The sequence below is a fragment of the Glandiceps talaboti genome, chromosome 20 (genome assembly GCF_964340395.1).
Source record: "Glandiceps talaboti chromosome 20, keGlaTala1.1, whole genome shotgun sequence".
Taxonomy (NCBI): domain Eukaryota; kingdom Metazoa; phylum Hemichordata; class Enteropneusta; family Spengelidae; genus Glandiceps; species Glandiceps talaboti.
The window spans coordinates 3,578,425-3,598,115 of NC_135568.1; the positions used below are offsets into that span (position 1 = coordinate 3,578,425).

Consider the following 19,691-nt stretch of genomic DNA (forward strand, 5'->3'; position numbering starts at 1 on the left):
ACTGTCCTAATTCCAACTATAAATGTGGAGTCCTGTGTCAGATGCCAGTCACCCATCCAACAGGTCTACATGAAGGTTGTCCTAATAAGAAAATGCATCATATTCTTCCACTAGCATCACCGTCAATGGATGTCACATTCCCTGATGATCTTATTGGTTCCGAAGTTGTAAAACACTGCAATGGTGAAGAACAGGTTATATACCTTGTGGAACCAAAATGGGGCTTGTCTAAGCGTCTGGTACGTTGTATGTAGTATTACTACAAAACTAGAGAGGCAATAAAGTGTCAGTAAAGTAGTACATTGACTTTTATGTCTCATGCAAGGTTTTTGTTACAAATTGTTTAAAACAAAATACAGACTCTGATAGTGCACAAGCATACGATATGATATATTTTATGTCATTGTGGAAACAAGTTAATGTCACTGTCGGATGAAACACGATTCAAATTTTCGTTAAATTTGTATTCACAGTGAGATAAAATATAACATTGGTGTCCGTGCGCATGCTCTGTTTGTAATTGCTAACAAAAATGTTGTGGGAGACGTAAGAAACATCGTATCGCCTATTCATTTGAAACTCTGAACGCTCTATAGTATGTATTTATTAAACAACTCTGGCTAATATACAGAGGACATGGGTTTGAATCCGACACCTGTCACTTTGTTTTCCTCAATTGATGTGTGTGTGTGTGTGTGCGTGCGTGCGTGCGTGCGTGCTTGCGTGTTAACTGTACCTTAAATGTTACATATCTACAATACACGTTAACATCTGGCTTTGTTTATGTGTTGCATTTTATCATGCAAATTATAATTTGCTTCTCCTTTGTACACAGGTGAAGACAGTCCAACCACAAGATACATGATATTCAAGCAACCCCCCCCCCCAAAGGTAATAGACTCAATGCCAGGTTTTCTCATGTGCAGCATATCATTAAGTAGAGCACACTATTGTTTTATTTAAATGCAAAATCGCTTGGTTTTTCGAGAAGAATAACGCTGATAAGTTAAGTACCAAGATGTTGAATTATAATGTTAGTTAATATTTTGTCATTGGCAATGAATATGAAAAGTTTACATCCCCCCGATCTCTTGTCCCTGTTCCTTGTTTTGTTTTGATTTGATTACTGAATTTGATCGTGTATTTTCTTCTTCAGAAATATGCAATCAGGAAAAACGGTCCGAAACTACATGGATGGCTCTGCCAACGACTGCACTTGAATATCAGGAAACCTCGTAGTACTACGCATTCTCTCGTCATCACCATCAATGATAATTTATGACAAGTGTGTTTAAAAATTACTAGTAGTATCATTACGTTAGATACTATAGAGGGAAGTCTGCCTATTTCTTCACTCATCACCAAGAAAACTGTCATAAATGTTCACTTATTCCTCGGACAATTCAAGAGTGGAATATTTTACTATTATTTCCATCCAAAAAAGCAGAGATAACAGACAAATTCAAATCTTTCCTTACAAGCATCGATGATCATATCATAGCATAGAGCTCATATCATAGAGCGTGCTTACCTGAATACTGGTGAAGTCAGAAGGACGCCACCAGCATCACTCATGTGTTATAAAATACTTTGAAATAGCGTGACTATTGAGTAGCTCTGTGCGTTCATATACCATATGTGGTCCATGATGGCCATATGAACGCATACACACTTATACAGCAAGCTGTTAACCAGCTAAGCCGCCGAACAGCTAAAAATCTAGCCAGACAGACAGGTCTAGACAGACAACCAGACAGAGGTCCTGATCAAAACACGGTGGAAAATAATACGACTTGTGCCTTGGTGCATGAAATTGCAAGTGTTTTGGAAATGTGAAGGAATGCAGACAACACCTTCTCTCGACAGAACACGATACTATCACAACATAAAAATAATTTAATATGCACAAGAATATCATTCATATTCACAACATGTCTTCTTAATTCATAACAGTATGTAAAATTGCATTACATATGCACTTTCTATCCAAGTATTTGCATTTTTGAAATGGAATTTTGAGGACCAACGTCGATTGCTAAATATCATTATTCAAATTATGCATTTAATTATGCAAATCTTACATATAATGTGCACAAGATATATATAGTAGGATGATACGAGCATATCCACAACATTTGATGAAATTCTGAGTTAGCATTGATGGGATTTCCTCTAACACTACTGAGAATTCAAATAAATCAAATGATAATCAAGTTTTACCAATCAAATCTATGATCAGATGATCCATTATGTATATTTCAAGGTTTGTTGACATTTTGGGCTACCATTGTGAATTACAAGTTTGCAAAACAGTTATGAAATATGCAGGTCATGCTCATCTATACAAGATGTAGCAGTCATAGTATAATCAATATATTCTCGACTTATCATTAATTATATGCAACAGTCAGATGTTATTCCCCAATATTTCTTCGTTCAGCCAAGATAAATACGAATGACTTACGGGGACTTTGTCACTAATTAGAGTCACTGGACAAGTAGTGACAAAACCCTTTGATAAGGAATATTTTCCGAGAGCGACAGAATGAAGAAAAATATTTGAAAATAACTTAATTATACCAGTGCCAGTAATATCAAAGAAAAATCAGGGAACGTAATGGCAATTTTGAGCGTTTTGACTCATATTTCGAACACAGCAGAACCAGCGACGTAGACACGCGTTGTCATGACGTCGAACAACCGGGTATAAATTCCATATTTCTTTGTTTAACTTGGCTTGTGTATGGTATAATGGAAAATATATCCCATAATATCAAGTGATCGATATCAGTTATACAAATTTGCTAATGTTATGGAAGTCGTATCAATCATGTCTAAAGAACGTAGACCCTACTTCGTGTAGGGTCTGTGTATAAATATATCCATTTCGTTAGCTGACAGCTCGATAGGTTAATGTAAGAAATTATGCTAATTAGACGTGTACTATGTAATAAGTCACGCCAATCATATATCATTCTATATAAGGAATATGAGTCATATTACGTACGCACGCACGCATATATGTATGTATATGTGTATCAGCGTTGGTCTTTTGCATTCATTTATTAGCTCATCACGACTTTGTCTGAAATGGAGATTGATAGTCCTGCTAAGTAATACGATATATGATGTTAAACGGTGAAACGTGTACATATGCAGTTTCAGTGGATTTGAAGCACTTCATACAGTATGCTACATGATAAATATAAACCCCGATAAAGTCTGCTAGTCTTGAAAAAAAAATCATTAAACGTGGTGTCCTTTTTTAAAAGAGAGGTAGAGTATCTGTATGAAACAACCTGTATGAGCTTATACAACTAGAATCATGTTTTATCCTGAGAAAATGTCACCTTTTAAACTTGTGTTTGGAGTGACAATGGCTGCTGTGTTGCTTCGTATGTGTTTCACGATGTTCTGGGAGGGTAATCAAGCAATGCACCTTGTCGCCGGTGGAAGATCTACGATCAAAAACATGTTAAAAGGACTTAACATTGCACTTGGAGAATCAAACCATACAAACTTGAACACGTCAGAGGATATAATGCATACAACGGAGTTTTATAACACAACATTAATGAATGAGATTAGAACTGAAGGCGATGAAGAAATAGACCCAGAATATGACAGAAAACATAAGGTAATTATTCAAATTTTTAATAACACGTACCATATGAATTGTTAAAAGAGCTAACGCTGTTTTTTCTTGTCACAACTGAAGTTTCAACAACGTTTACATGTGTATGGTTATTGTAAGGTTTGTGCGCATATATGAATTGTTACTAAGGTGGTTTTGTTCAAACCCTTTCTATGATAAGTTCATTTCGAATTCTGATAATGTAACTTATTTAAATGACTTAGCTTCATTTATTTATTTTGCAATGAAAAATAGAGAAGAATTTCCCTCTATGAAATGAAACGTTTGTATTATTGTTTGCTCTTTGGGCGTGTGACCTTATTGTTTTGAAATAAACAGATTGATTGATTGATTGATTGATTGATTGATTGATTGATTGATTGATTGATTGTGCTGATCTATGCTAACGACTCAAAGATAGAACAAAATGAAATATCAATTTCCTCAAGATGATTTCTTTAAAAGAAAATAACACCATACGAGTACGAAATGAGTACAAAAGATAATACCACCGTAGGAGTGAGCAATGAGTAAAAGAAACTAGCTAGGTGGAATTTTTTTAACTTGATGGTAGTTTTTCCAGGGGTATGAATACATTGTTTAAAACAAGATGATTCAAATATTAATATGCAAATTTGGCCAACAGACATGGACAATTATCAAACAAAGCAACAGCATGGGTTTCAATTTAGACAATTGTGCTACAACGTCATTAACCATATTTTCACAGATGAGAGATGTTGTATATTTACTTGTTCTGGGGATTCCCGGGTTTTGGGTTGAAAATTATTCACTTCTGAATCAATCACACTTTCCTTTTGAGACGAAGTAATAAGGAGTAGATCCCATTCAATGGTAGTTCAATTGTTTCACTAGTAAGTAACATGCTCATGGTGACACTTGAATTTGGAAATAGACAAAACATTTCTCAAACAGTCTGTATTTACCATATCTAACGTTAACGTCACGGTGATAGAGGTTATAGAGGTCTACCTGTACGTTATGGTAATCTGGGTATTCAGCAGGGAGAGGAACTGCAACAGTGTGGCTTGCTTGTCCTACCGCCAACTTTGACTGTTCGAACGTTCGTTATTGTCTAATTGACAGAACACCTAACCCCCCACCACCACCACCACCACCACCACCACCATACCACCATAATGCTCCTTAATGCGATTTTAAATAATTTACGGAATACACAATATGAATATAAAATAAATTTGACAGCGATTGGTGCGACCGAACTCTGATGATATCTAACAAGAATGTCAAATTGACAGACACAGGGGTGCACTTCTATCCTAATAACCAAAATAAATTCCTCAAAATTGCACAATAAGTAACTGTGTTACAATAACATCGAGCCAGCCAAAGGACATAATGTGAAAACAAACCTGTCATACTTAAGCGAGCACCTCTCCGAAATCTGTGAGTAGACCGTTGGTTTACTCTCACCAAACTTTGCTAGGCTAGATCCCTTTCTGCGCTTTTATTTAGTTTTGTCCTTCACCGGATACACATACAACCACACGACGATATGAAAGAGACGAGCCATCGTCGCAAACCACGGCCTGTTTTACGGCACCGTTCTTAACACGCTGTCTTTATTTCGAAGTGTAGCGGAAGAAATAACAGCTCTGGTTTGCGAGAATGGAGACGAGCGTAATGTTTCTGAAATTGTGTGACTGGGGGACTGACAAATAGCCAAAGCGGAGCTAATTTCGTTTCATTTTAACAAACGCTTTCGAACTTTTGAACCGCAAGTAAGGATGGAACAGATAGAAGGACAGACAAATATTGCAGCTATGTCAACACCCCTTTACGACGGTAGTATGGATGTAGTTTTAGTCTTCAATTACTGTTAGCCTTGCTCTGAATTCGAAGCTTAAAAGCAAACACCAAACATGAACAAAATGCAACAGAAAAGCTCTTATTGACAAAGACAAACATCTGCTGCATAAGAGCTAATCCCACATTATTACATATCGGTATGAATTATAAAACACATATTTGGCATCATATTGTGAACGATAGTAAAATAGTAGGCAATTGTTTACATCTAGTTCGTAATGCATAATCATTCAGATATCCACAATTGTTCAAATCTTCGTGTTCGTATAAATTCGTAAAGCACAATTGTTCATATTATTAGTGTTCGTAATGTACACTTATACGAAAAGTCATATTTGACCACATCTTTCCACCAGGGTAAATCTTGGGCAGAGGATGTGTAAATGTGGTGAGTATGAGACGAAGTACCACCTTGACTTAATTTACCCCCGGTGATCTATCACCTGGGGGTTGTAGACAGTCACAAAAGTGGTACTGCGTCTCGTACTACCCCTGGACAGAGATGGTGGTTAGGTGGGTCACAGGTAGGGTAAATAAAGGTTGGGTAAAGGTGGGTAAATTGGACTTTTCATATTAAATCTACATATTCGGAATTCGTATAATGTAATGCACAGCGTGGAAATCCAATGTGAACAGGACGATAGAGTGAGACCACTATACATCATAACTAACTCACCCATGTGTTTGTTAGTATTTACATGTCGTTTTTATTTTTTGTCTGCTATACACACATGTATCTATTTTGTCAATGACAGTCATATATCTATTTTGTCTAGCAACACATCGATTGATATCACGAGTTGAAGTTATCAGTTACTGTTGATACAACGCCAATTTTAAATCTATTGGCAATCAATCAATCAATCAATTAATTAATAAATTAATTAATTAATCACAAAGAATTCCTATCGCGCTAGACTCTAAAAACATAGCTCTGTTCAATGGCGGCAAACGTGTCAATCCACGTCGAATGACCCTGTAACTTCAGGCCACTAAAAGAATGTAGTAGTCTGAGTTGTAACAGCTGTCCGTAAGCTTAATGTTTTGGAAAGTGTCCAGATTTGAAGGGTGTCTACATGTATATCAAACAGTAAAGAACCACAAATTTAAGGAGCACAGTTTGAAAAGTTCACCTTTTGTCTTGTCTTGCAATTGTCGAAAATATCAAATTGCTGTTAGCTAAACGAAGGGAAAACATAGGTGTGTACATTTGGAGTATGTCACAGATGTAGGGTGAAGTGTTGTCATTGGGAGCTTTGTACTGTAGAATAAATGTGTAGTGTATTCAAAAGTGAACACTGTAGAGTCTGAAGGATAGAAGCAATTATTTTTCCTATGGTCTATTTTGAATTGTGTTTAATATTGGTGTACACTATTTTCTTTCCTGTCAAAGACATCGATTTCATACCAAAATAAAATGTCGATCATTTTTCAACAGAATTCCGAATTCACGGAAACAGACGTTACCGGTACCCGTAATGCAGACCAGCGATATCTCGTACCTGTGCACTTTGATGGGAACGGTCCTAACGTCCAGTATAACTCATTTGGTGCTGGAGTTGCCTATGCTTTATACTATAAAAGATCTGTCGTCGAACCAATATTCTTTACCCATTGGGAACAGAAAGGAGGGGGGCGACAAACACGATATATGAACGAAACATTTGATTTGGAAAAACTCAAAAAAATAGTGGAGTTTGTGACTTTAAAGCAATTCAACTTAGATTGCAATAATTCGATAGAAATGATGCTTGTTGATCCTATGGAATATGGAGAACGTATTTTAGAATCATCCTATCGAACGAAAGCAGATGCATATAGACAAATTTATGGTATTCACTTTCCTGAATTCGAAATGATTCCAAATACTCCAACTGGACGAACGCACGCCATTCAGAACTCGCATTCCGTAAAATGTCTTGGAATATATGAGCCATCGTTCTGGAAGACCAAATTTGCTGATAGGAGTGAATTAGATAAAACAGTGAGCAAGTATTTGGTCCGAGCTCCATACGTAAGGAAAATTGCAAGGACGATATCTCAAAAGTTGTGCCATGGAAAACCTTTTCTTTCCTTCCATTGGCGGAACAAAACCTGCGAAAAGTAAGTAATTTTAAAATGGCATGGATATTCATATGGTTTTAATAATATTGGCACATTATATAGTGAACAACAACTAAATTGAAATTTGCGTTCACATAAACTATAGTTGAAAAATTATATTCTACTTCTTTTTCATTGCAATTGTAACAGTCTGGTGTAAATGTATGGAGAACAGTTCGCATCGTTATTCTGAGGCCATTTTCGGGGTGGGGCTGGGGCACCGGAGTTCATTTGATGTAAGCTGTTTGTCAAATACTACAAATAACTTCTAATCCATTTGAAAACCAAAATCTAAGCAAAAAGAGAAATATAAATTCCTTAAAAAGAATCCAGTCCTTTATTTGTAATTTTGCTTACTACTAATAATTTGCTGAATCCACAATTCTGATACAAAATGTTCGACAAATAGCAACGATTCTTACATATAAACACATTATGCTGATCTGTAAGATGTATTGTTTTTCAAGGTTAGGTAGACTAAATCAGATGACTCCCAAGGTAGACGTGGAGATAGTTGCAGCTGTAGACGAGACTGCCAAGGTGGCCGCTAACGATATACGTGTTTTTATGACAGCACATAACTTATCATGTATCTATGTGGCACTTCCTTCATTTGCTAAAGTAAGTTACCCTTAAACAATGTATCAGTGACGTTTCCTTCAATCGCCCACATCATATGAAATTCGACTTTTTCATTCCTGAGATATTGTCCAATTAACAAAGGTTATCAACTAAAAAGTACGCCAATAACTCACTGAAATTAAAACGCCACCAACAAGCTTGCGCTTTGTTATAATTAATGAAGATCATTATGAAATTTTAAATAAGCTTGCTTTAACATATTACCTAATTACTCAAATTCAGTACTTATGCAAATGACTTACAGGTTTGATACTGAGCCTTGGTGCCAAAAAGATGACGTAATTATGTTTATATATTATGATACATCCGGGTTCTTGCTGGTGTGTCCTCTTGTAGTTGCTGTGATTCATCATGTTTTATGCACGATTGGAATAATTTAAATAATTTAATTTTTGAAATGTAAATGTGGGTTGAAGATGTTCAATTTGCATTAATTTTCAAAAATGTTCACTTGAATTCACAATTTAATGGTTTTTTTTTTATTCAACACTAAATGTCTGGAGTAAACGTGAAACACATGAATTGTTGTTAAAATCTGTAATAAATTAAAAATGGTTAACTATAATACGATCAACTTGTTTATTCAAGTTGAAAGCAGAATACTTTAACATTAGTCTATCATAAAGTGAACAAGACTGGCAGTTTGAAAGCTTAGTTTACTAAATTATGTTGTGTGCACTGATGACATGGCTAATTCTCATTAATGTGTCATTATAACGTAAATATTGTTTTCCTTCTAAGTTGTTGTTTTTTCTCTCCTTTTGTTAAAAGTCCATGATTACAATCCTAAAAGAAGCTAACGTGTCAAACGTTGTCGGTAAAACCGATATCATTCCTCCAAAGTACCCGGATGTGGAAAACTTGAAAAATGATGCTTATGTGTGGTCTTTAATAGAACAAGAAATTTGCATACGTAAGTTTGCTTTTAATTTTCAAATTAAGAATTTTGCACAAATGCAATCATGATGTCAGCCTGTTACTGTACTAATTATGGACAAACTCGGCCTCTAATTAACATGCACGATACATAATTATTGGTATTTTAACAATTTTCCGTGAATATGTTGTTGGTTGTCTGATAAAAAATACTCCAGTAATTATAATAGCTAGTGTAACTTTAAAATTTAATTTACGGTAATTGCATCATGGTAAGACTCGGAGTTGATTCGTTGACATACAGTTTTGTAATTACACTCGTGATGAACAATTGCACTATTTCGAAATATGTAAAGCTAACTACTTCATTCTTTTTGATCTGTTACTTTTTTCTAGAGTCTGATATTTTCCTGTCAGCCTTGCACTCGTCTTGGTCAGTACAGGTTAGGAATGGAAGAAGAGAAATAAATGAGTACGATGTGACCTTAGCAAATATCATTACATGGCAAGCCGACGGAGTGACGTTGAAGTAACATCGTCGCCTCTTTTCGGTAACATCACACGATGTTACAAACAGCCGACGGAGTGTTGAAGTAACATCGTCGCCTCTTTTCGGTAACATCACATGATGTTACAAACAGCCGACGGAGTGATATTGAAGTAACATCGTCGCCTCTTTTCGGTAACATCACATGATGTTACAAACAGCATGCAACCAAAACATTTCGAGGGAACGGGAACAATCTACTTCATTGGGCCACGAGTAATCATTCGCATGTTGCAGTTGACAATATTTGTTTAACACTGTCAACCGCGGGCTTAAAAGCTCACACCGAACAATTATCGCCATTAATGAAGTCTTAACAGTACTTATAGCTGACTATATTGGGCAATATCATCCATTACAACCTCTTGTTTTATAAAGTATTCTCCATTCCGTTTCAAACCATAAAACTATTGAAGGGATTACAACGACAAAAAGGATGCTGCCATCTTTACATGAAAGTCCCGCTTAACGAATCTCCTTACTAAGGATCGACGTAAGTCATTTGTGGGCAAACGAAGGCTAACAATCCCATAAATAGTAAATCTCATGTCTTCCGGAATCCCAGTGCTAATGATATTGTACAAGTAGACAACTCGTGTTACAAGGGATTATAAAGTATGATGTAGGAGATATTATCGAAGCACTTGTGGAAAAATATTGCGCCTACTTGTACCAGAAACAGATTAAAACCTTTGGCCAGTATGGCTTGCCAAAGTATGAAAACTGTCCCTTATTTTCTTTTCACGTCACGTATCCAGTTGTTGGAATTGAATCGTGGTATACACATTGAATGTCACATGGTTTATACAACAGATCGGTGCCTTTTGTTCAAAACTAACATTACTATAGAATGATTCTTATGTCCCCCGTGCTCGATAGACGTAGGACGACTGATATTGGTACACAATGCATAATTTAGCCTCGGTAGACATTAGCAAACTCCAGCAGCATTCGAAGAATAACACAAAAAATATCTGCTTTAGTTTGAGGCTGCTTAGTGATGCATTGTTCCTTTATACCATGTAACTCCCATGAATGACCACCATCATACTGTGGATTGCTAACAATCCCATGAGTACTAACTCTCATGTCTTCTGGAATTCCAGTGATAACGTCATTGCAATCAACAAATACACAACTACTTTGGGAAATCTGAAAAAAAATAAAAGAACACAAAATGAAGTTTATATTCAACAAGTTACAAGTATTCTGAAGATTTTGTATACTTGTATGTATGTCATATTTAAACCCAATCTTAAATGACAATGCCAAGACTTATCCCTTTCCCTTTTCTTAAGAAAATCAGTGAATATCACAATATCATACTCGGTCACAATTATGAATAAACAAGTCTTCGTCGAACACATACTGTCCCCAACATTTGAACTTGTTCATTCATATTCAATACAGTAATCCAATCATTTACATCTCTTGGTTAAAATTGGACCCCTGCATGTCAGAGGTGTACATATTTTGAACAATTTTGGCTATTTGACCTTGAACATAGAGGTCAAGGTCAGGGTCTCATTAGGGACTTCATCATGGATAACATGAGTGACGACACTCAAGTGATGTCAGTATCTTTTAAGCTTTCTGGGTTAGTGGGCAAAATTTGAATTTTTACGACAAATATGGCCGACATTTGGTCATTATCGAGAAGGTAATGTATTTCCGTGGACACGCACGGATGCATGAACCACATGAATACATGCATGGACAAATGAACGGACTGACACAGAACCCAATGGAACCCGATGTAAACATCCTACAATTCTTATCAATTTCACACGGAACCCGTGGGACCAATAAACATGTGCCGGTAATTTTTTGAATTGTGATAAAGGTGTATTATTCTATAATATCAGCTGTATATAAATAAACACAATATAAGTGACTTCATGAACAGGTAGTGTACAAAGTCAGCCTTCCAATCCCAAGGTAAATTACTAACAAGCAACGTTTCGGTGCGTCTAGCACACCTTCTTCAAGCTATTACCAACACACGAAAGCTAATATGAACATATAAACACACACACACACACATATAAAGATACTAAAATCGCAGTGTTTTAACACTAACCATATTTAGGAGTGCAGTATATTGTTTTTCATTACTTTCCTTTAGAACAATGTACTGATCATCACACATTTCTGTAAGATAATGATAAGTTAACTAAGTCTGAATATTAGAAAGAGACCAAATTTGGACAAAGCTACATGGACAACAAATGACTGTAGGTTCATCAAATTCAAAACTGATAATGATGGTGGATGGGTGAATGGATGGATGGATAGTTGGTTGGATGGATGGATGGACGAATAGATGGTTGCATGGATGGATGGATAGGTAGGTTGATAGATAGATAGATAGATAGATAGATAGATAGATAGATAGATAGATAGATAGATAGATAGAACTTACCAAGAAGTGCTTCCACTAGAAAACATGCTGAATGCAACATTGTTGTACTGAATGACTCGTTCGAGATAGTTATTATCTCCTCCTAGATATAGAAAAGGAGATAGTTGTACTAGATCAAATACTTGAACGCTTACAGAGAACGGGGGCACTTAAAACGCACATCTACGTTGATTATTAAAGCTTAAAGTCCCTTATTTATATGCCTGTACGAAAACTCCATCAAATAATAATTGACACTGCCGCAGGAAACAAATTTATTTCGCTGTAACGAGTTATGTGTATATAATCCTCCAGGTGTATCATGTTATAATTGAGATACGAAACACGAGAATTTTGAAGTACTTGATAAATGTGTAACAATGCTGTTTGTTTATAGCCCTTTCCTTTTCTACACTGTGCTCAAAACGCTGCGCATGTATTGCCAAGGTAGAGACATGTAACATCACAGAGGACTTGTATTTGCTCATTTCCCTGAACATACGTAATAATACTACTGGTATTTTGCCCACCACACAATTGTTTATGAACATGAAAATGATGAAGGCTAATCTGGTGGCGTGTAGGATATGTTATATAAATATTAAACTCACTCGTAACACATATGTAGCTCTTATACTATTCGACAACTTAGTAAAACACTTACCGAAGTAGTGAATCCAAGAAGAGAGAGCAAAGTTTTCCAGTCTATAGGAAATTTCGAAAACATTTCTTCCATGTCTTTGTAATCAAATGCTGATTGATGGTCACCATTTTCTGTTGCTGATAGAACTTCCATAATCTAGATTATTAAAACACCCAAGAGGGATATAAAAAGTGAAGGGTATTGTGGGTAATATATGCAAATGCCGGAAATTCAAAATGTCATGCACAGCATCAGCACCAAGGTTTCATTTTCATCCTATCTTTCTTTACCCACGAAATGTGTGAATTCTTGTTTTATACAAGAACAGTTTGTTCTTGAATGCCTAAAGATTGTGAATATGACGGTTTTCCCCATTACCCGTTCAAGTGCTACAAACCCGACTTGGTGAGCCAGCAAGTCGGGTATAATAAACATTGTCTATTGTGAAACCACTCCTGCTTGGTTAATGGCTTCATCCCGTAACTAATTTTTTTTAAAACATCGACATTATTCGTGTTGTTGGTGTTGATAGCAGTAATCAAAATGACAAAAATAAATCTGATAGGACGTTATGCTTGTATTCATATTCCGTGACGTCACTTTACTCCATGACGTCACTTTGATGACGTCATCTGGAATAATAATGATGTACATACCAGTGCCCGTAGTGGTTTAAGACAACATGGCATGTCAATGACTGCTTTATAAAATCTATATAAGCGCCTCTTTTCTTCACTTGTTGTCTCAAGAAATACTTCCCATGGTACATTAATGGTAGGATGTCCATTATCTGTTGGTGTTTGTGAATCAATATAAATGGAAAATATTTTAAAATAATATTTAGCAAAAACTTAGAACACTTTCGGTGATTGTGTCATGAAAATAAACAACAATAACATAAATTCATCAAGAGGGTTTTTTGGTACTTGAAATATCTGAAAAATATTGAATATTATGAATAAATATAAATAAATTTAATAGAAAACCAGAAGATAATAGATGGAATTATTTTCTTTGAACTTCTTTACTTTCTAGCCGTCATACAAACATCAACTCAAAATCTTTGGCAAAAGTATGAATTAATGACAATTGCATTTATTCTTGACATTGTTGGTCAAAAGAATGTGAAGAATAAGAAAAATTTGGTTGCGTATACTCAGCAGTTTTTTTTCTATCGCAATCGATCCCACTGCTATACACATGTACCTGACGATTGCTGTTCTTGTAAGTCAACACCAAGATCTATCTCTGTACTGAGCAAGTTTGGACTGCCAAACGTCACCAATTCAAGTGCTCCATTAGCGGTGACGTTTACATCGCAAACCTTATACGCAATTGTTGTATAAGCGGGTATCATTAGACGTTTCGTCTCCTGGTCGCTCATAGAAAACTTCTCTTTGAAAGTGATCTGTCAATTGTAACCGAATATATATCAAATTATATTGCCTGCACATTGAATATATGTCTGTGCGTATTTGAGTGTGGTATTTATAATATGCTTTGGAAAAAAATACAGAGTGAGTACATAGTTGCAATTTCGCTGAGACTGTTTAATATGTAAACGTGTAGGTAAACTATATTGTGCCCAGGAATACACCAACACCCATCATTATTTCCATCTCTTTGAACCGAGTCTTTCTGCTGTGAGCAACAATATATTCTTCACTAGGTTACTGTATGTACTGTACTGCACTGCACTGTACTGCTGTACTGCATTGTACTGTACTTTACTTTACTGTACTGTATTGTACTGCACTGCATTGTACTGTATTGTACTGCACTGCACTGTACTGCACTGCACTGCACTGTACTGCACTGCACTGCACTGTACTGCACTGCACTGCACTGTACTGTACTGTACTATATACTGCGCAGCAATATCATATGTCATACCTTATGATCTGTTGTTGTGGGGGAGGGTTGTGACTCAATCGGTGCTGGTGCGTTATCGTATACTGCAAATATTACTTGTCACTGATGACATTGCACCCGTACGTTATACAGTTTACTACACTATGTAGTGACATGCCTCACAATAATCATGATTTTCGTTTGTTATACATAATTTAGTGATGTACAGTAAACTTACATGTGCAGAAGTCTCCACCTTAGCTTCTTGTGACACTGATTTCTTTGTTGAGACACAAATAGATGAATGTTCTGTAGTGTAAAATGTCCCAATAATCAGACATAACTTATGTCGACTGTGTTTCTTCATCCATTGTACGAACGTATTCTCTGGATCTAAATAACTGTAAAGATAGATAGATATACTTTTAGACGGCTGATGTTTATTTTGTTTCAATTACACGAATTGCATTTTAATTACATGTAAGGGTTTCGTGGTATGGCATTGTTACTTCATATATTTTTATATGCATACCTTTTCAATACTTTATTTCCAACTAAGTAAATCGTAGATAAATGTAAGGACATAATGACACAACTACTATGAAAAGCATTGGAATTGATACAACGTGACGATGGCAACAAAGACGTGCTCACCAAGGTGCTCATCATGCATATGTAAGGACCTTGGCCAATGTTTCACAAAAAATTTTTAACGCCAAAGATATTACAAAGTGCTAGTCGAATAGATAACTGTATGTCGTTTTTACATGTATGTTTGGTGTAGAATGAAAGATTAATTGTATTGTTGTACACAACTCACTCGTTTATAATCATGTTTAGCTTATGGTGCACAGGAGCGTCAACAAAGACGAATATTGTAAGTCTAGGTGTCAAGCTGACATCATGATATGCAAATTAAGACAGGAATGATAATATATTGATGTGTGGACGACATATAAAATACTTTGTAAGCAATGGCATACATATGTATGGAATAACCTTTTACCTCGACGCCAGGTACTTCAAATTTATAAAACAATGGTTACTGCTATTATTAGAACCATAATCTAACATGATGATGTCTCAACCCCTATCTTTGCTGATTAAAGTGATATTATTACAACAAAATAAAAATGAACGGGTAATTTGTACCCGTAATTCTCATACTGGGTTGATTTCTTTTTAGCTTATACACGAGTGAACATATGGCGACGCATATTTTTGTCCAGACTAGTAAATGACAATAACAAGTAGCGGTAAACAAGTAAAGTAACATTGAGCCAAAATTATAACAATTCTTTGTAGAAGACATGATTCCCGCAATCGCATACTTCTATATGCGATTGAATTGAGACATGGTTTATGTGGCTTGATGGATAAACGATATGGTTGATAATACATGGATGACATTCGGTCAAATTTACATATGTCGTGAAACAAAATGATGTGCGCATGTCCCTTTATGATATGTCACCTTTGTGCCAGGTTTGAAAGAAATCAAATATTACATGTCTGAGTAATGGTCCATTATTATAGTCCTCCCAACCCTTCGGAGGACTTAATATCACCAATATATCACAAACAACATCCATTCAATATATACAGTCTCTGTGTGTATCCAGTGCATATATTCTGGTTTATGTTATTTCGATCGGTCAACACATGCACATATGATGACTATATTACAAACCGCAAGTGGCTCTCATAAACAATCTAAATCGGAAGACCAATGATTGAATGTTTCGATGAAGCCCTTCTTTCACCCGTTGGTCATACAAAACTCTTACACCTGTATGGAAGGCATTATTTTTACTTGAACATGAAGTCTCCTGAGACTACGGAGTGAACACATGAACTTAAATACAACACACAGTACTTCCTTATCATTCATAGCCAAATTGAACTCCAAGGTGCCATCGCTAATATTGACCAACATGTAAAATATTATCGATATATCGTAACTTTGATTCGCGATCGTTTGTTTCCTAAACTATATACCATCTGGTGTTCTGATTCGTGAAAATCGTTTGATGAATATTAAGTACTAAAGAGGTTGGCTAAATAAAATGAATTCAAGATTTGCCCTTCACAGATAAGATACAATTCACGTGTTTTAGAGGACACGTATTGTGCTAATGAAATACAGGAGACTCTGACTAATGAAATTTGATGTCCTGGTGATTTTAATTACGTTTTGTTTCTGGCATTTAACCTTTTTCATTCTTGTAAATAGTTTGCATCGATGTAAGCGTGCAGGATGCCCTTATTCGATTGTTTATATTGCTTTAATTCGCAAAGCAAGTCAGTTGATACTGTTAACACGTAAATAACACGGTAGTATTGTTTATAAAATCGAACAGTCCTACACTGTAACGTCGTTTCTCCATGAGTAAAGGAAACCCTTTGTGGCTGGGTGATATCAATTGTTTATTCATATTGAATTTTCTATTTTTTTTACGTTGTTAAATGTTACAATCATACCAGCACACGTACGCCCGTAATGTTTGTAGTGACTCAACAAAAACCCAGTTGCGAAATGTCACTACGCTAGCGACCACCATACACTAGATTATGACATACAAGTCGTATACGAGATTAAAATGGTCGCAACATCATGCCCAGTCTGGGATTTGGAAGGAATATACTGTCATTAAGGCCTAACTATAAAAATGCTATTTTGAGGAAAAAAGGGCCAAACATATATTTTCGGGACTAGGTCCTTATGGCAGTAAGTCAAATTTAAATTTAAATGACTGTTTTCCCAAATTATCCTTTTTCAATAAATTGATGATATCTTGTCATTCCTGTTCTTAAATTTACGAATCTACCCAAGACACAATCTCGACAAGTCAGCACACCCTGGTCTCTCTACCCGCTTCTTGTTATCATTCTTCACCCAGGACAATTTTGGCGAGATAAGAGAGAAGAAACAGAAAACTATCGGAAAATGACATTATTGCTTTTGAGAATGATAGAAAATAACAAAAACAAAGTTTTTTTCAGTAGTCCTTTTTGACTCTGAGCCAACTTTAATTCGTGTTTTACCTAGTCATCATTCAGAATAAAGGTTGACCTTTTTTGAGATGAGAAATCACACATGAACACAATTATAATTGTTAAAAGTGAAAACTCACAAGAAACAGAGTTAGGGTATTTCGCCACTAACCCCGTCATATCAATATCAGGGGAAATGTGACGTAGGTCGACGTCGTATGCAGTCATATTGTGTTCATTGATGCTGTGCCCTTGAATATAATCGGTAAAAATACATGTCAGTGTCCTTGGATTTCTTTGAGTGTTTAGCTGTTATTGGTCAATTCTTCACATCATTCTCTAATTTGTTAAACGCGAGAAGGTGACTTCGAATTCAATATAATAATTCATTTATTTATTTCATTTAGAAAAAAAACTGTACTTTTCCGAGACCTTAGAATCTCACTCCACAAATAAACAAAATGGCTGTATTGTGTGTTAGGTTCTGGTGTATTGATACTTACACTTTCTTGAGGAACTCCGCTAAAGCCGGAACTTGGACGTCAGCTCTGTTGATGGCACCAAAGTCAACATGAAGACATATACTATCCTGTCCTTTTACGTTGATGTCAAATAAGTGCAGTATTTCACAACCTATCTTGCCTTTCACCATCACATTCAAAGAATTTTTGAATTCTGTCAGCTTCTGGCACATCAACGATAAACCTTCCTCCCGTTCCTTACACTTTTCCAGGGTTTCAAGGAGTCTAAATGGCTGTGGAATATAGGTAGGGGATTGCCAAGGCCACTTAGGTTGCAGTTTGACTACCAAGGACAACGGTTTGCAGTTAATCGCAGATTCTAACGAAGGAGGTGGTAGTAAGGCGTCCCTACCGACGACTTTGACGAAATTCTCCGTCGCGGCCTCGAACATTTTGATGTCAAAGTCGCAATAACCACATAACTGATGTTCGCATCCTATTATGGTACACGAAAATGGTAGCACTGTCAGATTGACAAGTTATTCTTAGCTTTCGAAACATCAGGGTATGCAATGACCAGTTCGAACTGTTCACTAATATGTAAATGAGTTATCGGCTGTGCATACAATCTATCACAATCTAACGAATAGCAATGATTAATTATTTTGATAATTTTATACTTTTGAATATATTTGGAATACATGATTAAAGGTATGCATTTCCTAGAATTAGCAACATACAATATTTTAATACTTATTAATAAAATAACGTTATCATAAGCTGTGAGAATGATCTTGAGCGGGTGCCTAGCAACCCTATCGACAGGTTTAGATTTCCTTCCTAAAGCCTGAGTAATTGAAGACCGAAACATGTATGCATGTTTGGTCTCCAAGTTTTGAGTCGCCATGCAACATTTTGGTATTTAGTATCTGATAATCTGTAGCAATATTTCACACAGTGATATTTATCTAAATCAACACAGAGTTATATCAGGGTATACAATGACCAGCTCGAACTGTTCACTAATATGTAAATGAGTTATCGGCTGTGTATACCATCGATCACAATCTAGCGAATAGCAATGATTAATTATTTTGATAATTTTATACTTTTGAATTTATTTTACATACATTAAAGATATGCATTTCCTAGAAATAACAACTTAATAAAATAATGTTGTCATAGGCAGTGAGAATGATCTTGAGCAGGTGCCTAGCAACCCTATCGACAGGTTTAGATTTCATTCCTAAAGCCTGAGTAATTGAAGGCCGAAACATGTTTGGTCTCCAGGTTTAGGTTGCCATGCAACATTTTGGTATTTACTATCTGATAATCTGTAGCAATATTTCACACAGTGATATTTATCTAAATCAACACAGAGTTATATGTGACTCCGCACATTTGCTACATCATATTATACTGCAGTGTATAATACCACAAACAAGTATATATACCATAGGATAGCATTATCAGAAATTAGTTTATGTTGCTGTCTGTCAACATTTGTTACATTTGAAAGGTAAAGACTAATTTTGATAGAAAGAGTTGTATTAACTGCAAGTAATTATAGCCTCCTATGGGTTTATGCTGAGATACCCTGGCAAAACTACATGTTCCATAGATTCTAGATCAACATGTACAAAGAAAACAAAACTTTACCAAAAGTAATGTGTTCAGTGTTCTATTAA

The 19,691-nt window shown here is 35.8% G+C and overlaps 2 protein-coding genes across 2 annotated transcripts; one reads left to right on the forward strand and one right to left on the reverse strand.

Annotated features, from left to right (window-relative positions):
- Nucleotides 1-1,608: 1,608 nt before the first annotated feature.
- On the forward strand, nt 1,609-11,467 carry LOC144450969 (uncharacterized). The gene is made up of 5 exons (XM_078141727.1): nt 1,609-3,637; nt 6,924-7,588; nt 8,056-8,209; nt 9,002-9,143; nt 9,503-11,467. Exons 1-5 carry the CDS (start codon nt 3,326-3,328, stop codon nt 9,637-9,639), a joined length of 1,410 nt encoding a protein of 469 aa, XP_077997853.1. The 5' UTR covers nt 1,609-3,325; the 3' UTR covers nt 9,640-11,467.
- LOC144450970 (gasdermin-E-like) lies at nt 10,569-18,455 on the reverse strand. Its single transcript, XM_078141728.1, has 8 exons — nt 18,046-18,455; nt 14,787-14,949; nt 13,904-14,105; nt 13,354-13,487; nt 12,719-12,853; nt 12,076-12,157; nt 11,734-11,804; nt 10,569-10,805 (listed from the first exon to the last, which is right to left on the reverse strand). The coding sequence occupies exons 1-8, from the start codon at nt 18,453-18,455 to the stop codon at nt 10,569-10,571; spliced, it is 1,434 nt and encodes a 477-aa protein (XP_077997854.1).
- Between the last annotated feature and the right edge of the window lie 1,236 nt (nt 18,456-19,691).

What these genes read in the sequence shown, in the direction of transcription:
- LOC144450969 (XM_078141727.1), top strand. Translation starts at nt 3,326, where the DNA reads ATGTTTTATCCTGAGAAAATGTCACCTTTTAAACTTGTGTTTGGAGTG. An exon ending in AATATGACAGAAAACATAAG is followed by an intron (nt 3,638 to 6,923) that starts GTAATTATTCAA and finishes ATTTTTCAACAG; the next exon opens with AATTCCGAATTCACGGAAAC. An exon ending in CACTTCCTTCATTTGCTAAA is followed by an intron (nt 8,210 to 9,001) that starts GTAAGTTACCCT and finishes TTTTGTTAAAAG; the next exon opens with TCCATGATTACAATCCTAAA.
- LOC144450970 (XM_078141728.1), bottom strand. Translation starts at nt 18,455, where the DNA reads ATGTTCGAGGCCGCGACGGAGAATTTCGTCAAAGTCGTCGGTAGGGAC. An exon ending in TCTAGTGGAAGCACTTCTTG is followed by an intron (nt 11,805 to 12,075) that starts GTAAGTTCTATC and finishes ATTATCTTACAG; the next exon opens with AAATGTGTGATGATCAGTAC. An exon ending in ATACTGCACTCCTAAATATG is followed by an intron (nt 10,806 to 11,733) that starts GTTAGTGTTAAA and finishes ATTTTTTTTCAG; the next exon opens with ATTTCCCAAAGTAGTTGTGT.